The sequence below is a fragment of the Bos indicus x Bos taurus genome, chromosome 7 (assembly GCF_003369695.1).
Source record: "Bos indicus x Bos taurus breed Angus x Brahman F1 hybrid chromosome 7, Bos_hybrid_MaternalHap_v2.0, whole genome shotgun sequence".
Lineage (NCBI taxonomy): Eukaryota > Metazoa > Chordata > Mammalia > Artiodactyla > Bovidae > Bos > Bos indicus x Bos taurus.
Window position 1 is genome coordinate 85,125,433 of NC_040082.1, and position 23,482 is coordinate 85,148,914.

General features: G+C 40.9%; 1 protein-coding gene and 1 long non-coding RNA gene across 3 annotated transcripts in view; one reads left to right on the forward strand and one right to left on the reverse strand.

Moving 5' to 3' along the window:
• Positions 1-3,686, reverse strand: part of FBN2 (fibrillin 2) — a 222,221-nt gene extending 218,535 nt beyond the window's left edge. Inside the window, exons 1-2 of the mRNA XM_027547035.1 lie at positions 3,145-3,686; positions 2,248-2,330 (exon numbers count right to left, since the gene is read on the reverse strand). Of these exons, the coding sequence (XP_027402836.1) occupies positions 2,248-2,330; positions 3,145-3,398 (337 nt within the window). The 5' untranslated portion in view covers positions 3,399-3,686. The remainder of the gene's footprint in view (positions 1-2,247; positions 2,331-3,144) is intronic.
• A 201-nt stretch (positions 3,687-3,887) lies between these two features.
• On the forward strand, positions 3,888-21,281 carry LOC113895624. 2 transcript variants are annotated; one of them, XR_003511892.1, is made up of 2 exons: positions 3,888-3,975; positions 19,964-21,281. It is a non-coding gene; the product is annotated as an uncharacterized LOC113895624 (long non-coding RNA). The 2 variants fall into 2 exon arrangements; XR_003511891.1 differs by lacking the exon at positions 3,888-3,975 and adding an exon at positions 4,482-5,052.
• The last annotated feature ends 2,201 nt before the right edge of the window (positions 21,282-23,482 follow it).

The window sequence follows — 23,482 nt, forward strand, 5'->3', positions numbered from 1 at the left end:
TGTAGGCCCATTCATAGTGCTGCAGATGGCAGAATTTCATGGAGTGAAAATTCCTAATTTTGACTTTGTTTTCAATTCAGTTATTATCTCTATATACTTTCAGTTATTATCTCCCTATACTTTAGTTGTCAATATCAAAATAACTGAACTACTGAATTCAATGCAAAATATTATGCTAAAATTTAGATGAGACCCACCCAAGAGAATATAAGTGCATTACATTCTCCCTCTCTTTTGCACACTGTTTTAGTCTTGGGTATTTGAATTACCATTTACATGTGCTAATAAATATTTTTGTAGGTATCTCTTGACACAAGTGCTATAAATGTTTCTTGGAGATAAAAACATCATTTCAAAGTTATGTTTTTATAGAGTTATGGTACTTGTACATTCCAATGTATTTCATAAGCATCCAAATACCCTAAGTTGTAGAAATGAGGGCTACAATATTCACTGTTACTTTGAGATTTCCAAAGCCGATCTTCTATATAGTTAGAGGGCACAATGTTACTCAAAGACCAAAAGTATTTAAAGCTGACACTCAAGTATTTAAAGCTGACACTATATATATATATATACATATATATATACACATACATATTTTTTTTCCTACTGCAAATATTCTAGAAGGCTCTGTTCTCTGGAATTCCCATTCCACACTGATCCAATAAAATCTGACTTTACAGATTTTCAACACGTACCATAAACCAATCCTTTCTCCTCGGCTGCTCTCCAACTCAATAATGGCAGCCACATTCATTACATTCAGTGAGTCAGACTTTCCGCAGTGCCTGAGTCACTCCCACTAGTGTGGCAGGTGTGTGGTGAGTGACGTGAGCTGTTTCAGGATTCTAGGAGCCACATAAGTTTAAAGCAGGCATGGTAACGCCCTACTGATTTGAAAAAGTAAATGCACCCTCCACAAATGCCTCCCATTATATGACTTCTGTGCTGGAGGGAAAAGAATCCAATACCCTCCCATTCCTTTTAATAAAAGGAAAGGCTTATAATCAGAGGGTTTATTTAATATATTTATGAATCACCCTAAAGAACACAGTTGTTGCTTCCTATTTTTGCCTCATTACTGGATATTGTGAGACTTTTAGGGTAGAAAAAATAAGAAGCTAATATTCACAACACTTAAGATGTCATGCCTTTTAAAAAACTGCACAGAAATAACATTAAGGGTCTATCTGAACCACAAAACCAATAACTATAGAGTCAGAGATGCCACTACATCCTTATTATCCCTTGGTTAGTGTGGCTTGCCCTTTTTCTCTGTTCATATGGCATCATTATCTTCTCCCTGGAAAACATCAAGGTCAATCTAAAGTCAAGATTGGCTCTAAATAAACGTGCTGTCTACCATACCTGACTCTCCTCCCAAGAAGACAAATGTGGCTGTGCTATATAAATACACAAGAAAAGGCCAGTCACACTTTAACTCACAATTTCACAGGCATGTGAAATAAGACATCCCATAGTCCACCACAGCGAAGTCGCTAACTAATGACTTCTCCAATTAAAACGTGGAGAACTGGCTGCATACTTTGGAAACGGAATAAAATAATCAAAACATCAAAGGTCAGACACGCAAAACTTCTGAAGTTCTAAGGCTCACACTTTGGAAATCTACTGTACTTTATGAGATCTGGGGTCTGGAAATCCTAAATGTAAATGTCTTAAAAGTCAAGCCATGTGGAAGAGTTCTCTCTTTTAAAACTTCTGTTAACCTGGGTCAACGCCAAATCTCTGAGAAGGCTCCTTTCCTATCTATGTTATGTGGCTGCTGAGATGAAACCAGAGATAATAAAGTGGTTTTGTACCAAGGCCTAAGAAAGCCTTATCTTCAGAAGGTCTAAACCTCCTGCTGAGTCAAAAGGCAGATCGTTTACATAATCACCTTGTGGTCTTATCTGAGAACTTTCAGGAAAAAGTGGTTTGGGGTTATCTGGGGAATTGCTGTGCTCTCCCTTGAGTTTGTATTAATAGACATAGAAAGATAAAACTTTCAAGTTATCTCTGAAACCTTTATCATTATTGCCCTTCAACAGTCTAGAAGTGAAGTCTAAATTGATGCAAACCGGCTGCTTCTTCCCCACCATTCAAATAGGGTCACCCCTCATCATTACTATGGCCACCGGATTAGAAACGCAACTATGTGTCCAAACCACAGAACGCAAAAGGTCCGCCCTGGGATGGGGCCGAATGGGCAACCCCAAGCTGCGATCCCAGCCTAGCACTCACGGACAATGCACTGGTTTCCTCCAGGGAGCGTCTTCCATCCGGGGCAGCAGTAGGAGTGGAACCTGGATCCGCATACGTTGGGCCTGCGAGAGACAAGTGAAGTCACACACATAAGAGAGGGATGTGGTAATCCATTAGAGGTTTTCCTAAGCTTTCAGGACGACCAAAACTACACGTCAAACTCCTGGGGCTTGGGCCTCAGACGTGGAAGTAAATGGGCTAGACACTGAAATGGGGAAGGATCAGAAACGTCTAAACACTGCCTTTCATCTACCCTCTGTTGCTGCTCTTTAAAAAAGAGCGAAAAGAAAGGGAAACATATAATTTGCTACCATTCTAGCCTCCGGATGTAGAGAACAAAGGAACACTCCGTTTCAAAAATCCTTGCCTTCGTCCCCAAATCCATCCCTCCTTGATCGACTGTTACTTTGGCCCCGACGTGTCAAGGATGGCGTGTCAGAAGGTGGAGCGCTGGGCCTGATGATTAGATGGAGTTGTAAGTAAGCCCCGCACACGTCCTCAAACAAAAGGCTCGGAGCTGCGCCCCCGACGGTGGGGAGCAGGCAGGCTCTACCGGCCCCCGCGCGGGGCGGACTCAGGCGCGCCTTCCGCCAGACATTCGGGACTTGTTCCCGCACAGCTGGCTCCGCAGGCGCTCAGCGATCCTCACCCAGAGGCCTCCAACTCACCCGCCGACAAACCCCCGAGGGAGGGCTTTTTTTTTTTTTTTTTGCCAGCAGGAGGAAGAGGAGGAGGCGCTTCTTGGGCTCTTCGGGGTCTACTGGTGGAAGGGGGCCCCGGCTGTAGCCACAGAACTAGGTTCTGGGAGGGAGTGGGATGGAAAGCTGCCAAGCCGAGGTTCCCCTCCACCCGCCCCCGCGTCGCCTGTCCACCTACCCTCGGAGCACGTCCTGTTGTCCTCGCCTGCGGACGCGGCTAGCGGCCGCGACGCCCTCCTCCCGGTACTCGGGCACCGCGAATGCGCCTTCAGAGCCCGCCGCTGCGGGCCGGACCTGTTGCGGTGGCGGCTGGGGCCGGGGCGCCTTGGGCGGCGGGGGCTGGGGCTGGCCGGCCGTGCACTGCGCCCAAAGCGCCACGCAGCCCAGCCACACGAAGTAGGGCTGGGGACACAGCCGCCGCCGTCTCCCCATCGCGCGCGCTAGGGGCGCGCGGACCTTGGTCCGCTGAGAGGGAGCGCTCAAAGACAAAATCTGCGCGGCCCGAAAAAAGTCAGGTCTAACAAGCCCTTCGTCGGCCCCGGAGACTCGCGTGTGTTCGGGCTCCCTGCTCTAGCGGGAGCCCGGGACCTAGCGCCGGCCCCCTGGCTGCCAGCGGGGTGCGGGTTCTAGCGCAGCGGGCGGCGAGGCGCGGCGGCAGAGCGGCCGGCAGCCCCGCGCGGTCCACGTTGCATCCCCCGGGCCGCTGCCCCGAGCGACTCCAGGACCGCCAGCGGGTGGGGGCGGGAAATTACAAAAGTAACCCGAGCAGCCGCGGCGTAAAGTTACAAAGAAAGCGGACCTCAAAAGGAAAAAAAAAGGCCTGAACGCAGCGACTCTGCGGATTCCCGTGCGCTCCGGGCACAGATCTTGGAAGCTGCAAAAGTCACCAGAAAGAAGCCGGAAAGCAAACAAAAGTTGCCCCCACAAACAAGAGGAAGGTCCTCTCGGGGCTCTCCCGGAGTCCCCCGGGACAGCGACGCGCCGGCGGCGGCTAAAGAGCCGGGCGGAGGTGCGCGGGGCCGGGGCGAGCCGCCGGTGCGAGAGAGGGCGGGAGACTGGACGCCGGGGAAGATGCGGCGGGCGAGGGCGCGGCGCGGGGGTTTTGAGGCCCGGCAGGGCGCTGGGCGGGCCGGCGGGCGGCGGCTGTCAGTGGGGGCTGGAGCGCCGCCGTCCACACGTGGGGCGCAGCCCTGACCGAGGGGCTGGCGCAGAGTGGGCGGAGACAGAGTAAGGGGGCGACCGGGTGGGGAGGAACAAGGGGAGCCAGGGGCTGGGGGAGGGGAAGAGGAAGGAAGGGGGAAGGGAGGGGAGAGGACTGAGATTGGGGAGAGGGAGTGGGGGGCGAGCCGGAGAGGCAGGTCAGGGTTTGGAAAGGGGGCTTGGAAAGAGAGATTGGCGAGCTTGGGTGCGAGAGGAAATGAGCGGGGGATGGGGGCGAGGTTAGGGCGAGGAGAGAAGTGGGAAAGGGGAGGGAGGGCCGGGGGGCCCGGGAGGAGGGGGCGAGGCGCTAGTCGGCTTTGCTTCCCGTCCCCCTCAATTGGCCACTAGCTCTGTTTTGACTGCCTGTACAAAGCGAGCAGACGACGGGGGAGGGGGCGGTTAGGGACCGGATTTGGGAAAGGAGGCAGCCCCTTCTCTCCTCCTCCGCCTTCGGCGGGCCACGGACCAGGGACGAGGGTCTCTAAATGCGCCTGGCTTGGCTAGACCCGCAGCTGAACTTCCCCGCCGGGCAGAGGCCACAAGGTTGAGGATGAGAACGGGTCCTCCTTTAGGGACCCGGACCCAGGCCCGGAGTTGAAGGAATCTCGGTCAAGCAGGAATAGACTCGCGCGGGAGTTGGCTGCAACCTCAATCCGAGGAGGAGGCCGAGCTCTCCCCATCGCCCTCCTACCCCACCTCCCCACCGGGAGCGGCGTCAGTCTGCGGAACCCGCAGAGGGGCTGGGCGTTTCCGGATTGAAAGGCGCCCTCCGTCTCCAAGAGGGAGCTCGAGCTGCCGCGGGGGACCTCAGCAGCTTGCAGGCGCCGCGGTCCTGGGGAGTCCGTGCTGGAGGTGTGCTCCGGATTGAGCCCTGCCAGGACTCTGCGTGAGTTTGCAGCCAGAGACAAGTTAGCGCCCCTGAAATGTGTTTAGGGGGAACAGGCATGGTGGGTAAATGAGTCTTGGGGCATATCCTTGGTTTCCTGTGTGGACTCTTGATTAATGATTAAACTCGAACAACTGATGCATCCAGACTGGCTGGTCACTTGCCCTCTGGACCTGTAGACCTGCCTCGATGCTCACCCGATTTTGAGGTCTTCCTTTGTGGCTCCACTTTCATGATATTTATGTGACGCTCCATTCGTCTGTCAGCATTTCATAATTAAAAATCAAACATCCCTGAAAACTGGGACTGGCCATCCAAGTATGGTTTAGGAAACAGTACGAGAGAGCAAAGTCTGGATTAGTCAGGCCTAGAGAAACTTACTTTAAGATTTTTGTACTTAAACATTTTTTTTTCTGGCCCAAATTGCCCAGATGTACTATTTGGCAGCCAAAATCCTCTGAGAATTGGCATAACCCCTTCCTTTTTTCCCCCAATGTAGTCAGGCAAAGAGTTTTAAGGTAGTATCCCTTCTTACAGTGTTCTCATAAGGCATAAGAAAAAGTAGACACAACACCAATCTATTCAAATCAAAAGAACGTAAAGACAGCAATAGAGGATTCATCATGCGCTGTCCTTCAAACAAATTCATTTTAATTAAAAGAACTAAATAAAGTATCTCTTGGGTTATAGCAGTTTTAATCATACTTTCTAAACATTTAACTCCGTTAAATGGGTTTCTACTTAATACTTACATAGTTCTGTGGTTTACTTGTGTCTATCATATCAAATCCAAATGTTTTAAAATTGCATATGCATTTATCCTTAGACTTGCCAATTCCACATTTAGAAATGTATTTAAAAGATAAACGTGCAAAAAATGAACTGGTGAATGCTGTAGTCTGCTCATTGAAACACTATTTATAATGGCAAAAGATTAGAAATACAAAGTTCCCATCCATAAGGAACTGGTTGAATATAGTTTAATCTATTCAATAGAATACTATACAGCTGTAAAAAAATGAATGAGGATCACTCTAAACGCCTATGAGTGACCCCTAGAATATACAATCCAACAAAAAATAAAAGTGCAGATTGACTAGGCAAATCAATTGAGACAGAAAGGATAATAAAGCTTACCAAGGACTGAGGTGGGAGAAGGGAATGAAGAATCATTATTTAATAGGTATAGAGTTTCCATATAAGATGATGACAATGTTCTGAAAATTAATAATGTGATAATGATTGCACAACATTGTGAATGCACTTATTGCCACTGAATTGTATACTTAAATATGGCTAAAATAAGTTTCATATGTATATTTTAGTACAATAAAAATTTTAATGTCAGGTGCAGGCTATTGCATACTGTTTGCTACCTTTCTGAGGTACACATGTGCATGTATGTATGTGTGCATTTTTTATAAACTAGAAGTAAACACCAAATCTAACAAAATTAGTTATCTTAGAGAAGGAAGAGGATACGAAGGATTAAATAATGGTGGAACCTAGATCTTTCCAGTATGCCTTGTTTTATAGTTCTAACTTTGGAGCCATGTATATATTTTATTAGTGGCATAATGTGGTTCTCCACAAGAATGGGGAGAATACTTATTTAAAGTTACATTTAAACACAATGTTTGAACTGTATATCTTCAGTAAGACACAACCTAAGGATGAAATGAGCACAAAGAAGTTTGAAATTCTATTTCATAATGGTAACGTGAGAGAGAGATTGAAAGGGGGAAACGAGAAGAGGGAGAAAGATATTAGAAAGCATGATTTCAGCAAAAGAGAAAAGAGATTAAATATAAAAGTAAAAACACTAGGTTAAATTTAGTTAAAATGCCAATATATATAATCAGAACTTAGCTTTATTATTCAAAAATAAGCATTTCCTAGTCCCATGCATTGAAAGACCTGTAGTGACAACCCAATAACAATAAACACCTATTGTGCCCGGATCATGGTCCCTAAGTACCATTTCCCAGTAAAAGGAATGACGGTTTCTTGAGTAGGTGGCTGATTTCAGGTCTGGGGCAAGAACCACGTAAAGTGAATCTGGACTATCTGTTTTGTCATATTTGAAAGCAAGGAAATTACAAACAATTTAGGGTCATGTTGAAAGGAAACTGGACCTAACTTGAAAAAGATTCCACTGACCAAAGGTGGGAAAAAACATCAAAAAGAAAAATTACTGCAAAGGACTGAAACATATGAAATGTATAAATGTTCAAGAATTACAAATGATACTCCAAACAAAGGTTAGTTGGTCACTTTGGAGATTGTTAGAGAACAGCTTATTCTAGAAACATCGATCAATAAAATAAGCAAGCACTTATTCTGCCTTTGCTGGGTAGTCTAAGAGAGAATTTCTTTTAAAAAAATTGTAAACACAGGCATGATAGAATTTTTAAAAAATCACAACTTTGCAAACTTTAATGAAATAATAATTCAGGCAATAGTTATTAATGTTTGCTTAAACTGTTAAGTCAGGGTTCTCGACTGGGGGCCATTTTCTCTCTGGGATACATTTGGCGATATCTGGAGACATTTTTTATTGTCTCATATACCAATAAGATGGTGTGTACAGGACAAGAGTGTTGAGAGTACCAGGGATCCCACTAAATATCCTATAATTTATAGGATGGTCCCTGATAACAAAGTATTCTCTGGTCCAAAATAGCAATTTATTTGAGAACCCTTGCATTAGGTGAAGTCAGTGGGGAACTCTTTAATGAGTAATTCAAGCTATTACCCCCCAGAACCTACTGATTATTGCCAACTTCTGAAAATTATGATAATCAGATATTATGTGTCTGCTTAAGTGGTACACCTGGAGGCACACGGAACTGCCTATGGGATATCTTTGTAAAAAACAGTTGAACCTAAATGTAATCATAACTTTATGTTTAACTACCAGTTTCTAGGCTTCCCTTGTGGCTCAGCCAGTAAAGAGTCTGCCTGCAATGTGGGAGACCTGAGGTCAATATCTGTGTTTGAAAGATCCTCTGGAGAAAGGAAAGGCTAGCCACTCCAGTATTCTGGCCTAGAGAATTTCATGGACTGTATAGGCCATGGGATTTAGGCAAAGAGTTGGACACGACTAAGCGACTTCTACTTTCACTTTCACCAGTTTCTAAGAACTATGGAGGATATAGTAAAACACATTAAATGATACCTCAAGAATGTAGTCAGCCAGGTCTAGCTTGTAGGGAATACCACAGAACCTTTTTTTTTTTTTTTTTTTCAAATAAATGATATGAGTAGAGAAAAGGGAGGAGAATGCTTTTGATCCAACAATTGCACCTTATCTGGGTTAGTTATTTGAACACAGGTGTAAATGAGATTTTGAGGCAATCTGCAGAGGTCTGGGTGAAAGTTGATTATTAGCTAGTATATTTTCAATTATTTTTAATTTTAGGAAGAGTGAAAATGATTTCATGGCTATATTTTTAAATAATGTTTTCCAATACTGACTAAATTCTTTATGGGTGAAATGATATGATGCCTGGGATTTGACTTAAATACTACAGGAAAAAGATGAAGTAGATCAACTTTTTTCTATTCCTTTTGCTAAATATACTTAGCTGACATACTAGACATTATGTATAGAAAAAAGAATAAGGGGACTCTGAATGGTGTAGAGAAAATGGCAGACTGGCCAGGGACCTGAGTCACACATAGAAATGAGTGTCCCTTGAGGTTTGTTTTTTTTTTTTTTCGTTTTGTTTTGCTTCATACATTGTGGACTGAGTGCCGGAATAGGTGGCAACCTGGAAATACCAACTGGCACAGACTCCACAAAAGCCTCCAAAAACCCCTGCAGTCTTTAACCAAAGGACAGGAAAGGAGCATACTAGCCAACAGAAAACTTGTAGATGATAACTGCTTTATAAGCAGCCAACATCACAGAAAAAAAATGCAGTCACCCCCAACCAGCAAAGGCCAGTAAACACAGTAAACTTCATCCTTGCCAGGGTGTAACAAGGTGTCCCTCCTCAGAGTAAGAGAGAAGGTATCAGAGAAGTGTCAGAGAAGAGGAAAGAGTGTCAGAGAAGGCCAGGTAATGGACCACTGCATCCCCCATGGAGCCACCCCCAGAGTGCCAGTAGGGAACCTGGACTTCCATTGCCACCTCACAGTAGTGAAGTGCCCCTTCTGCTGGGATGGTATGAGAGGAGTCCTAGTAGCCCCTATCATTGCCCATCCCCATAGGAAGCTAAGGGAAGCTACATGGGGAGCACTAATGAAGCATGTCTCTCCCTCCCAGCCAGGGTGGTATAGCTGAAATTTAGTGGGAAGCCAGTCCTCCCACCTCTGCTCAACAGTAACAAAATGCTCCTCACACTTCAATTGTGTAAACAGAGGCAGAATGTGAATGTTTACTGTCATTTAGTAGTAACAAGGCAACACCTTTCTCTTTTCACCCCCAAACCCATGCAGTATCAGAAGAGGCTGCTAAGACATGACTTACATAGGATCCAAAGTCTTATAACACCCAAAATGCCCAGGATTTGTGAGAAAATTATTCCTCATACCAAGAACCAGGAAAATCTCAATGAGAAAAGTAATACCAACACTGAGATGATGCAGGTGTTAGAATTATTGGACCATGCCTTTAAAGCAGACATGATAAAAGTATTTCAAAGACTATCTGTGAACATACTTGAAACAAAAGAAAAAGAAAAGAAAGAAAGCCTCAACAAAGTAATAGAACATATAATCAAGAACTAACTGGAAATTTTAGAAGTAAAAAATACAGTAATTGAAATTTAAAAGCTTGATACATTTGACAGAAAAATGGAGAGGACAGAAGAATCAAGGAACCTGAAGATGAAATAATATAAATTACCCAAACTGAACAAAAAGAGAAACTAGATTGAAAAAACAAACAACCAGCGTTGCAGGGACCTGTGAGACTATAACAAAAATATTTAACATTTATTTATCAGAATCTCAAAAAGAAGCAGTGCTGCTAAAAAAAACTACTTGAAGAAACAATGACTGAATATTTGCCAAATTTAGCAGAAGACGTCGGAGAAGACGATGGCACCCCACTCCAGTACTCTTGCCTGGAAAATCTCATGGACAGAGGAGCCCGGAAGGCTGCAGTCCATGGGGTCGCTGAGGGTCGGACACGACTGAGCGACTTCCCTTTCACTTTTCACTTTCATGCATTGGAGAAGGAAATGGCAACCCACTCCAGTGTTCTTGCCTGGAGAATTCCAGGGACGGGGGAGCCTGGTGGGCTGCAGTTTATGGGGACTGAAGCGACTTAGCAGGAGCAGTAGCAGCAGCAGAAGAAGACATAAACATACAGATTCAAGAGACTGAGTGAATTTCAAACACTATAAACCCAAAGGAATTCACATTGAAATTCCTCATAGACAAACCTATGAAAATTAAAGACAAAGCAGCAAGAGAAATAACACCATATTCAGAGAAGAAAACAATTGAAATGACTGCAGATTACTCTTTAGAAACCATGGAAGCAAGAAGGAAGTGGCACACTTTTCTCAAGTGCTGAAAAAAAGTTGTCAGTGCAGAATTCTATCCCCAGTGACGGTATTTTTCAGAAAGGAAGGGGGAATCAAGATGTCAGATGAAGGAAGCAAAACGGAGTTCTCTCCAGCAGAGAGAGGATGTCCCCTCTTACCACTCCTGCTCAGTATTGTACTGGAATAAGATAAGAGAAGGAAATTAAAGCTATACAAATAGGGAAGGGAGAAATAAAACTGTCCTTAGTTGCAGATGATATAATTGTCTATCTAGAAGATTCCAAAAAACCAACAAAAAATTCCTGAAACTAACACATAATTATAGTTTGCAGGATACAAGGTCAATATAGACAAATTGATTTTCTTTCCTATACATCAATAAACTATTGGCAAAAAGGGCATCAGAGGGCAGACACACTGAAACCACAATCACAGAACTAGCCAATCTGATCATGAACCATAGCCTTGTCTAACTCAATGAAACTAAGCCATGCCACGTGGGGCCACCCAAGATGGGCGGGTCATGGTGGACAGGTCTGACAGAATGTAGTCCACTGGAGAAGGGAATGGCAAACCACTTCAGTGTTCTTGCCTTGAGAACCCCATGAACAGTTTGAAAAGGCAAAATGATAGAATACTGAAAGAGGAACGCCCCAGGTCGGTAGGTGCCCAATATGCTATAGGAGATCAGTGGGGAAATGACTCCAGAAAGAATGAAGGGAAGGAGCCAAAGAAAAACAATACCCAGCTGTGGATGTGACTGGTGATAGAAGCAAGGTCCAATGCTGTAAAGAGCAATATTGCATAGGAACCTGGAATGTTAGGTTCATGAATCAAGGCAAATTGGAAGTGGTCAAACAAGAGATGGCAAGAGTGAATATCAACATTCTAGGAATCAGCGAACTAAAATGGACTGGAATGGGTGAATTTAACTCAGATGACCATTATATCTACTACTGTGGGCAGGAATCCCTTAGACAAAATGGAGTAGCCATCATGGTCAACAGAAGAGTCCAAAATGCAGTACTTGGATGCAATCTCAAAAACGGCAGAATCATCTCTGTTCATTTCCAAGGCAAACCATTCAATATACGGTGATCCAAGCCTGTGCCCCAACCAGTAATGCTGAAGAAGCTGAAGTTGAATGGTTCTATGAAGACCTACAAAACCTTTTAGAACTAACACCCAAAAAAGATGTCCTTTTCATTATAGGGGACTGGAATGCAAAAGTAGGAAGTCAAGAAACACCTGGAGTAACAGGCAAATTTGGCTTTGGAATACAGAAGGAAGGAGGGCAAAGGCTAATAGAGTTTTGCCAAGAGAACGCACCAGTCATAGCAAACACCCTCTTCCAACAACACAAGAGAAGACTCTACACATGGACATCACCAGATGGTCAACACCGAAATCAGATTGATTATATTCTTTGCACCCAAACATGGAGAAGCTCTATACAGTCAGCAAAAACAAGACCGGGAGCTGACTGTGGCTCAGATCATGAACTCCTTATTGCCAAATTCAGACTTAAATTGAAGAAAGTAGGGAAAACCACTAGACCATTCAGGTATGACCTAAATCAAATCCCTTATGATTATACAGTGCAAGTGAGAAATAGATTTAAGGGACTAGATCTGATAGAGTGCCTGAGGAACTATGAACAGAGGTTCGTGACATTGTACAGGAGACAAGACCAACCCCATGGAAAAGAAATGCAAAAAAGCAAAATGGCTGGGGAGGCCTTACAAATAGCAGTGAAAAGAAGAGAAGTGAAAAGCAAAGGAGAAAAGGAAAGATATTCCCATTTGAATGCAGAGTTCCAAAGAATAGCACGGAGAGATAAGAAAGCCTTCCTTAGCAATCAATACAAAGAAATAGAGGAAAACAACAGAATGGGAAAGACTGAGGATCTCTTTGAGAAAATCAGAGATTCCAAAGGAACATTTCATGCAAAGATGGGCTCGATAAAGGACAGAAATGGTATGGACCTAACAGAAGCAGAAGATATTAAGAAGAGATGGCAAGAATACACAGAAGAACTGTACAAAAAAGATCTTCATGACCAAGATAATCATGATGGTGTAATCATTCACCTAGAGCCAGACATCCTGGAATGTGAAGTCAAGTGGGCCTTAGAAAGCATCAATACGAACAAAGCTAGTGGAGGTGATGGAATTCCGGTGGAGCTATTTCAAATCCTGGAAGATGATGCTGTGAAAGTGCTGCACTCAATATGCCAGCAAATTTGGAAAACTCAGCAGTGGCCACAGGACTGGAAAAGGTCAGTTTTCATTCCAATCCCAAAGAAAGGCAATGCCAAAGAATGCTCAAACTACCACACAATTGCACTCATCTCACTAGTAAAGTAATGCTCAAAATTCTCCAAGCCAGGCTTCAGCAATACATGAACCATGAACTTCCAGATGTTCAAGCTGCTTTTAGGAAAGGCAGAGGAACCAGAGATCAAATTGCCAACATCCTCTGGATCATCAAAAAAGCAAGAGAGTTGCAGATAAACATCTATTTCTACTTTATTGACTATGCCAAAGCTTTTGACTGTGTGGATCATAATAAACTGTGGAAAATTCTTCAAGAGATGGGAATAACAGACCACCTGCCTCAGCTCTTGAGAAACCTATATGTAGGTCAGGAAGCAACAGTTAGAACTGGACATGGAACAACAGACTGGTTCAAAATAGGAAAAGGAGTACGTCAAGGCTGTATATTGTCACCCTGCTTATTTAACTTATATGCAGAGTGCATCATGAGAAACGTTGGGCTGGAAGAAGCACAAGCTGGAATCAAGATTGCTGGGAGATATATCAATAACCTCAGATATGCAGATGATACCACCATTATGGAAGAAAGTGAAAAGGAACCAAAAAGCCTCTTGATGAAAGTGAAAGAGGAGAGTGAAAAAGTTGGCTTAAAGTTCAACATTCAGAAAACTAAGATCATGGCATCTAGTCCCATCACTTCATGGCAAGTAGATGGGGAAACAGTGGAAACAGTGTCAGACTTTATTTTTTTGGGCTCCAAAATCACTGCAGATGGTGACTGCAGCCATGAAATTAAAAGACGCTTACTCCTTGGAAGGAAAGTTATGACCAACCTAGATAGCATATTCAAAAGCAGAGACATCACTTTGCCATCAAAGGTCCGTCTAGTCAAGGCTATGGTTTTTCCAGTGGTCATGTATGGATGTGAGAGTTGGACTGTGAAGAAAGCTGAGCACCGAAGAATTGATGCTTTTGAACTGTGGTGTTGGAGCAGACTCTCGCGAGTCCCTTAGACTGCACACAGATCCAACCAGTCCATCCTAAAGGAGACCAGTCCTGGGTGTTCATTGAAAGGACTGATGCTGAGGCTGAAACTCCAATACTTTGGCCACCTCATGCGAAAAGTTGACTCATTGGAAAAGCCCCTGATGCTGGGAGCAAATGGGAACAGGAAGAGAAGGGGACGACAGAGGATGAGATGGCTGGATGGCATCACCAACTCAATGCATATGAGTTTGGGTGAACCCCGGGAGTTGGTGATGGACAGGGAAGCCTGGCATGCTGCGATTGATGGAGTCGCAAAGAGTCGGACATGACTGAGCGACTGAACTAAACTGATAACAAAATATGTACAAGATCTATACATGTGAGGGAAACTACACAATTCTGAAGAAAGTGAAAGTGAAGTCGCTCAGTCGTGTCCAACTCTTTGCAACCCCACAATTCTGAAGAAAGAAGGTCTAAATAAATGGAGAGATACTGTTTATGGATAAAAATACTCAAATTTGTTAAGGCGTCAGTTCCTCTCGACTTGATTTACAGATTCAACACAATGCCAATTAAAATACCAGCAAGTTATTTCGTAGATATTGAAAAACTGATTTGAAAGATTATACGAATAAGGAAAGGACCCAGAATATCCTAAATAATACTGAAGCATAAAGGATTCACATTATCCGACTTCAAGAATTAACTACTGTAATCAAGACAGTGTGATTATTGGATACATGGGTGTTTATTATATTTCTCTCTCTAATTTTGTGTATATTTGAAGGTTTTCATAATGAAAAGATATTTTAAAATACTACAGACTTGCTCCTTAGAACCTTTTTCATCTGCCCTTATCTCCATGTTTTCTCCCTTCCCCTGATAGGCAAAACTTTATCCACACTCTAAGTTTTATCACTTTTCCTCATTTTCTGTTTCTTAAATACAGAAATTTCTGCTTTAATCATTAATCTTATTCCTTATGTTTGCCTTCAAAATAATACATGATTTAATTCTGTAATCCTTACTCAGATTTTTTTAGTCGAATGCTTAGTTTGCTTATTTAGACTCCTTTTTAATAGCATAAATGTGTAAAACCATGCATTCTCAACTTCAGGTAATCCCTAAATTTTTTGTATTCTTTATCTGTATTTTATAAATTTTCCTCATTTTTCATTCTGAATTTAAAGTGTTTAAAATAAAGGCATACAGTTTTCTGTGGCTAGGGTTTTTTTCTATTTATGATTACTGATTTCTAGTTTTATTTTAGTATGTGTATATTCATGGATCATGGTCTCTTTTTCATGTATATGTGTATATATTTGAAAATCATCTGCGTCCTTTATACAGCTCTGATTTTGAAAATTTTCCTTGAAAAGAAATGTTAAATTTTCCATGAAAAGAAGATATATAACCTTTCATATTATAGAGTTTGAGGCATATCAGTTAGCTGGAGCATAATTATATTTTTAAAATTCTCTGTATGCTTATTTTGATGTGTAGTTAGTCATAAGCCTACAGAAGCAAGGTAAAATCTACTGCTAATACTGTGTTTCTATCCATTTCTTATTCTGCAGCTTGTGTTTTCATCTCTTATTATAAATGTATTTAATTATGGCAGTTCTGGTTTCCTTGTAATTATATACCTTGTATTTATAAAATAGAACTCTATCTGACATTTGTTTGGGTTTAGTCTTTGTAATGTATTTTCACTTGAGATTTCTTTTTATTATTACAACATATTTGTCTATTGTATCTTCTTTTTCCCTTTGTGTCAAATGCTTCCTTTGTCTTTTGCCTTCTTGTACATGGATTTTCTTACTGTTACTTGGGTTAAATATATACATTATATACTTCCTTGTTATCATTTGAAAGGCTTATATCCTCTTTTTAGATGTTGCCCCTGAAACATTTGTAAATTTATATATTTTGTAATATGTAACCACTGTGTGCTGTGCTTAGTCTCTTAGTCATGTCCGACTCTGTGACCCATGGACTATAGCCATGGGGATACAATACTGGAGAGGGTTGCAATGCCCTCCTCCAGGGGATCTTCCCAACCCAGGGATCAAACCCAAGTCTCCCACACTGCAGGAAGATTCTTTAACATCTGAGCCACCAGGGAAGCCCATCTAACCACTACTTCTTGATGTAGCAAATTTAAACAGTATTTGTTGATGTTCTCTGAAATTTTAGATAATTAGCACACTGCACTTTCTCCTTGTTGTTCAGTCTCCCAGGCATGACTGCCTCTTCATGACCCCATGGACTGCAGCACGCCAGGCCTCCCTGTCCCTCACCATCTCCCTAAGTTTGCCCAAATTCATGTTCATTGCATCAGTGATGCCATCCAGCCACCTCATCCTCTAACACTCTTTTCTCCTTCTCTTTCTCCTACCCCTTCTCTTTCTCACTTTCTGCTTTGTCAATTATACTGTTATTTTAATTCTGGTGATTCCTGTTACATAAATAATATACTTACACTACTACTTGTCAGTTTGCTCACTTTGATAAGTTTATTGATTTATCACCAAGAAAGATGAGAAATGAATACATTTTCTTTCCCTCAGTTTTATTATTTGTACAACTTATGCCAATTTAACATTTCTCTCCCTTAATTATGCATCCTATAATAGTTCTTTTTTTTCTTTTTTGGCCTGCACGACACAGCTTATGGAAGCTTAGTTCCCAAGGATCTAACTTGGGCCATAAAAGTGAATGTGCCAAGTTCTAACCACCAGACCACCAGGGAACTCCCAAGTCATTGTTATATATTTAAAATAACCAGTATTTGCTATGGTTTGTCCTGTTATTTCTAACTTGGGTAAAATATTTCAATGTTGTCATTTTTTAAAGATTTAAGAATATATATTCTATGATTTGTTTGTTTATTTTTAAATCTATCTGCCTACTGTCTGAGAATGTCTTTATATTTTATGTTTGGATAATTACTCAGCTTGGCACAAGGCGTAACATTTTGGAGTCGTGTATCCCTTTCATTAGCTCTTTGTAGATTATTGATGCATTTTTTAATGACATTGAATGCGGTTGTGGATCAGTCTGTGGTCAACCTGATTCTCCCCTCCCACTTCCACTTCACATTCAGCCCGATTTTTCTCCCTGGAAAATGCTTCCACTACTTTTGAAGCTTTATGAACTTATTTAAGACATACTTCAGAATATATCATCATTTATGATTTTTTTTCTTAGAACACATTATAATATTTTTCGACAGACTCAATTCATACTATTTTCTGTAAATTTTGTATTGTTTTATCTTTGACCATCTTTTCCATTCTGCATGTTGGATCCCTGAATTCAGTGACAGATGTTATTTTTGTTTTTGTCTATTGTCCACATAATTTTTATTATTATTAAAACACAGTTGCTGGACAGTATTATGTTAGTTTCAGTTGTACTACATAATGAGTTGACATTTGCATACATAGTGAAATGTTCACTATAAGTCTAGTAACCATCCATCCCAATACAAAGTTATTACTGTAGTACTGACCATATTCCTTATGCTGTACATTACATCCCCTTGGATGGAGGTTTGCAGCTTTTAATCCCCTCCACCTATATGGCCCACTCCCCTACTCCAACCTCTGTTTCTGTTTTTATTTTGCTTGTTTTTAGCTTCCACTATAAGTGAAATCATATGAAGCTTGTCTTTCTGTGTCTCACTATTTCACTTAGTATAATACCCTTTAGGTCCATCCATATTTTCACAAATGGCAAGCATTTATTTTTTAATGGCTGAGTAAGAATCCATTATGTATGTTATGTATGTATGTATGTGTGCGTGCCTGTGTGTATGTATACCGCATCTTCTTTATCCATTCTTCCTCTGAGGTACCCTTAGGTTGCTTCTGTATCTTGGCTATTGTAAAAGAAAAAAAAATGCTGCATTGAACATTGGAGTGCATGTATGTTTTTGAGTTAATATTTTTGTTTCCTCTGAGTAAATACTTAGAAGTGAAATTGCTGGATCATATGACAGTTCTAGTTTTAATTTTCTGAGGAACCTCCATACTATTTCCTATAGTGGCTGCACTAGTTTATAATCCCACCAACAATGTACAATGAACAATGTATTGTTCCTTTTTTTCCACATTCTTGGTGACACTTGTTTGATATCTTTTTGAAAGGTGTGAGGTGGCATCTCACTGTGGTTTTGACCTGCATTTCCCGGATGATTAGTGATATTGACCATCTTTTAATGTGTCTGTTGGTCATCTGTATGTCTTTGGAAAATCGTCTATCCCAGTCCTCTGCCCTACTATCCACCTACTTTAATCTTTTTCTTTTTCTCTATATTCTTCATGATTCCTTTTTTTTTTTTTTAAGTTGCTTAGTCATGTCCGATTCTTTGCAACCCCATAGACTCTAACAGTCCATGGAATTCTCCAGGCCAGAATACTGGAGTGGGTAGCCTTTCCCTGGAGAAGGAAATGGCAACCCACTCCAGTATTCTGGCCTGGAGAATCCTGTGGACAGAGGAGCCTGGTCGGCTGCCATCTATGGGGTCGCATAGAATCAGACACGACTGAAGCGACTTAGCAGCAGCAGCAGCTCCTGCATTGCAGGTGGATTCTTTACCAACTGAGCTATCAGGGAAGCCCATATTCTTCATGATTATCTCAACATTTTTTCTTTGTTGGTACTTTGGTTATAAGCCAAGTCTATATTTGCTAAATACGGTCATTTTTTTGTTTGGTTTGGATTTTTTTGCTTCTGTATTTATTTCTTGTGTGTGTTACTCACTCCGTTGTGTCCAACTCTTCGCAATCCCATGGACTTCGAAGCCCACCAGGCTCCTCTGTCCATGGTATTCTGCGGGCAAGAATACTGGAGTGGGTTGCCATTTCCTTCTCCAGGGGATTTATTTCTCAGGTCTTCAGTTTTCCTTTTCATTCAGCTCTTATTTGTCATATATATGGTTCTCTGCTTCTATGAGTTTCATATTTTCATTATTTTCTTCCTCAACACAAAACCTTTCTAGGGAAATTTCTTCTGTATAATTTTGCTTGTTATCAATGGCCTGTGTTAGTAGTGTCCTATTCAATATCCATCCTTCCCTGTTTTCTTATTTGCAGACCATTCATTTTAATAAAGGCAGTAAAATACTCAGCTAAAAGGCAACATTTCCAAGACTCATAGCTAGTGGTGGTTGATTTTGATGCATTTATCCTTAGTTTCCTACCACAACAAGGCTACAAATTAAATCTTCCCATAGTATAGCTTTTGTATTTTGAGTCATCTTTCTCCGCGTGTGAGGATCTTAGTATACTTTTTTTAAAATCACCTTTTCATTAACATTTCTTACCTCCTGAGTGTGTTAATGAGTGTATTGGGCAGTTAAGACTGGTTAATTTGTTTTACTGCAATGAACCAAATGGATTCAAGCAAATGGCTTTCTTTTCTGTCTCTCTCCCTCCTGCCCCAACATTTTGGGTTGCTCAGTTTGAATTGTATGGCATGAAACTCAGTCCTTTCCTTTGATTGATTTCGAGGTATTTTGGCTGGTTTGCTTCTATTTGTTATTCTATCACTAGGTTTGGGGAAAAGGAGAGTTTTGGATGTTTTCATCCTACCATCTTAACTTGGAAGTCTGTACAGGTACTTTAAATTTTAATCAAAGTAATACAAATAGTCACAAATCAAATCATGGAAAACTCTTGTGATAAGAAACAACTGAGTTCAACTTCACTGCAGCTTAACACAAACCTTAGTCTCCAGAGGCTTTTTTTTTTTCTTTGTAAATGGAGGAAAATTTTACATACTGTGAAATGCACACATTTTAAGTGTAAAATCTGATGAGTTGTGACAATTGCACATACCCTGTGACCCCCCTCTATTAAACATAAAACATTTTTATCACCCAAGAAAGATCCTTTATGCAACTTTGCAATTAATCCCTTCTCACTCCTCCATCCCAGAGGCAATCTTGTATGGGTTTTGTTTCACCACAGGTTAGTCTGCCTACTGTAGAACTTCATATATATTGATCACATGGTAGGTATTCATTTACGTCTGGCTTCTGTCGCTCAGCATACAATTTTTGAAGTTTTTCCATGTTGTAACATGTTTCAGTGGTTTGCTCCTTTTTATTACCGAAGACTATTCTGTTGTCTGTTTATATTTCAGCTTGTTTATCCATTCTGCTGAAGATGGACATTAAAGTTGTTTCCAGTTTGGAGCTACTGTGAAGAAAACTGCTATGACATTACTGTGCACATCTTTGTATGTACACATGTTTTCATTTCTCTTGAGTAAAAGACTAAAGTGGAGTTTATGGGTCTTAGAGTAGGTGTACTTTCAACTTTATGAAAAACTACCAGAACAGTTTCTAAACTGGTTTTACCATTCTACACTGCTTCTAGCAATTTGTGAAAGTTTTGACTGCTCCATATGCTCGACAACATTTGGTCCTGTGACCTTTTCACCTTTGCCATTTTAATGAATTTATGGTATGTACCTCTGTGATTTTATTATACTTTGCATTTCCCAGGTAACTAAGAATTGACGTTAAGCACTTTTCCATGCACTTATTAAGCATTTTTATTTCTTCTTCCATGAAATGCCCGTTCAAGTTTTTTTGCAGATTTTTTAATTGGTTCTTTGTATTATTGAGTATAAAAATTGTTTATATATTCTGGATACAAATACTTTATCAGATATAGTTACTGCAAATATGTTCTCCCAGACTAAGACTCAGGTATGTTTTATTAATGGTGTCAGTGAGCATTCAATGAAGGGAATACTTAGATTTTCATGAAATACATCTATCTTTTCTTCTTACCTCTTGGAGAGTAATTACTAGCCAAGAAATATTACCTAATCTAAGCTAAATCGATTTGTCAAACTCTATAGAAAGGTCTCCTTGGATTTTGATTGAGATTGTATTGAATTTGTGGATCAAGTTTAGGAGAATGGGATTTCATCAATATTGAGTTTTTATTGAGTCAAACAGTACATGGATATGGAACAGCTTTTTATTTCGGTCTTTATTAATTTATCATAGTAATATAATTTTCCAGTTTTATGTGTCAGTTGGGCTGGGCTATGGTACTCAGTTATTCAAACATTAATCCAGATATGGCTGTGAAGGTATTTTGTGGACAATTAACATCTACCATCAGTTTACTTTAAGTAGAGATTATCCTTGATAATCTGGATCTGCTTGATCCCATCAATTGAAAGGCTGAGGAGCAGAATTGAAGTTTCCGTGAGGAGGAAGAAATTCCACCTATGGGGTTGCATCTTCAGCTTCTGCCCAAGAATTTCCAGCTTATCCTTCCTAACAGTTTGCCCTGAGAGCTTCAGACTTCACTCGCCAGCCCCTACAATCACATAAGTCAATTCCTTACAATAAATGTCCATCCTACTGATGCTATTTCTCTGGTGAAACCCTGACTCTGGGGCACTTAACATATAGCAATAAAGATGATTTTTGGATACTGACTCAAATATTTACCATTCCTTTATTCCTTAAGTGGTGACATTCTTCTCACCCTAACAGAACACAAACCTTTGATAAAGGGTATACTTCCTGGAATCTTTCAGGGGACATAGTGTGGGGTAGGCAAGATACATTAGCTCTCCTACATCTTGAAGTCTGAATTCTTTCCTCTCTATTATACCAAGGAATTTCTGGCATCTCAATTCTATTTACCAAGGACCACTGTTGAGAGTCTATAAATTTGTTTACAAGCACAACAAACAATTAGGACCATATCCATCCCCTCAAAATTGAAGACTGAATTCAATGTCTGTAAAACATCTTTTTCAAGACGTTTATCTTAGCCAAGACATAGCTATGTGATGAATTTAATTGACATTGTGTATCAGCAATCTTAACTGACATTCTGTACCAGCAATTTTCATGGTCAGATCTCAAATCTGGTCATTGGCTTTGATAGTTCTTTGGCTTTAGGAAATAAGAGATTATTTTAGCCAAATTACAGGCACTTCTTGGGTGTCACTTTTGGTTTTGTTTGAGAACTGAGGGATTTGATGACATATTCCTTCCTTTAATACGTTTGAGGCCTTCAGAAGTAGCCATACCATTTAGTAATCTTTGAATTCCTTGTGCTCTTTATACTATCTGTTTTCCCGTGGTAATGAGTTTCAACAAAGCCTTGACTTCAGTTGGTAATAGATAAAAAATAAGCAATATGATGAATAGCTATTTCTCTTCAACTTTACTGGGCAAAAGTTCCTTACTGATTCTAAATGATCTGTTACTTGGAAACCGATATAAAATTATGAAATAAGCTAAACTTCTTAGTTGCAAGCTGAAGAAACTTAGTATCCTAAAGAGGAAAGAAATCTATTAGAAGGAACTTGAACAGCTCACAAACTGGATGAATTATTCAATGAGGCTCAAGATATAAGCAGACTCAAGAAGGAAGTATAACCACTAATATTTTAGCAGGAATAGGCCTTTGGTCACCACTAGATATTATTGCAGCTATGCTTAAGGATTTATATCTGCCCCTTCCTCTTAGTATCTTTCACTTCTGCTTCAGAGTCCTGGAAAGGAGTGTTCAGTGGCTGAGCTTAAGCACTGGCCCACAGGGCTTCTAGGGGAACATGTACCTATTTATCTTTCATAGTTGAAGGTATGCAACTACACCCCACCAATATTGTACACAATAGGGGATACTCCCCCAGGTGTCACAGATTGAATAATATTCAGCGAAAAGAAAGCAACCACACACGAATTTAAATAACAACGAGTTGCCCTGAAGTCCTAAAAATATACTTATTCTGATGTGTGATTTGTTGGTTTTTTATCCTGGGCGAGATAGCACATCTGTTGCACTTCTTGTTCCTCACTGCTGCTATCAGAATATCTTCTTCCATCTTCAGAACCCTCAGCTCCTTTGATGCTGGTACCATTTGACTTTATCTTTCTCTGCTCTCCCTCAGTGTCCTCTTCCAATTTCTTATCATTCCTCGTCATTTATTGAAGTCTTGAACTCCTACATTAATCTTTTCCTGTCCTGTTCCACTACTGTCATAATTCTCATGGAACAAGATGCATGTCAATAATATATTCAGCACTCTAGTTTCCCAGGCTCTGGACTTTCTTATTTCTAATCAACATTAGATCTGACCCCAGATACTCACTTCCATGGTCACACATTAAAGCTTATTACTCTATCATCTTTGAAATAATTGTTTCAGACTTCCTATTATTCTCTGATCCTTCGCTTGCTATGCCAGCTTACTCTTAATACCCCACTGCAACAATTCAACATTATTGAAATTACTGATTCATTATCCACCCTTTATATTTTTCTCTGTACTCTTTTATTTCGCTTCTTTTCTTAAGCAGTTTGTATTCCACGGATTTTCCGCGAAAATACGGTCAACTCCTTTGCCTCTCATCTAGCAAAAACTTATTCTTGATTAAATTCTACATCTTGTATCTGCTTCAAAAAATGGAATATTTCTCTGAAACAGTGTAAATAGTGCAATGATTAAAATGTTCTCTATGTAAGTTTATTTTCCTACTTTCAACACAAATATTTAAAGCTTTCTGCATTCTCTTAAGGAAAAGGTAATGGCATCCCACTCCAGTACACTTGCCTGGCAAATCCCATGGATGATGTAGCCTGGAAGGCTGCAGTCCATGGGGTCGCTAAGAGTCGGACACGA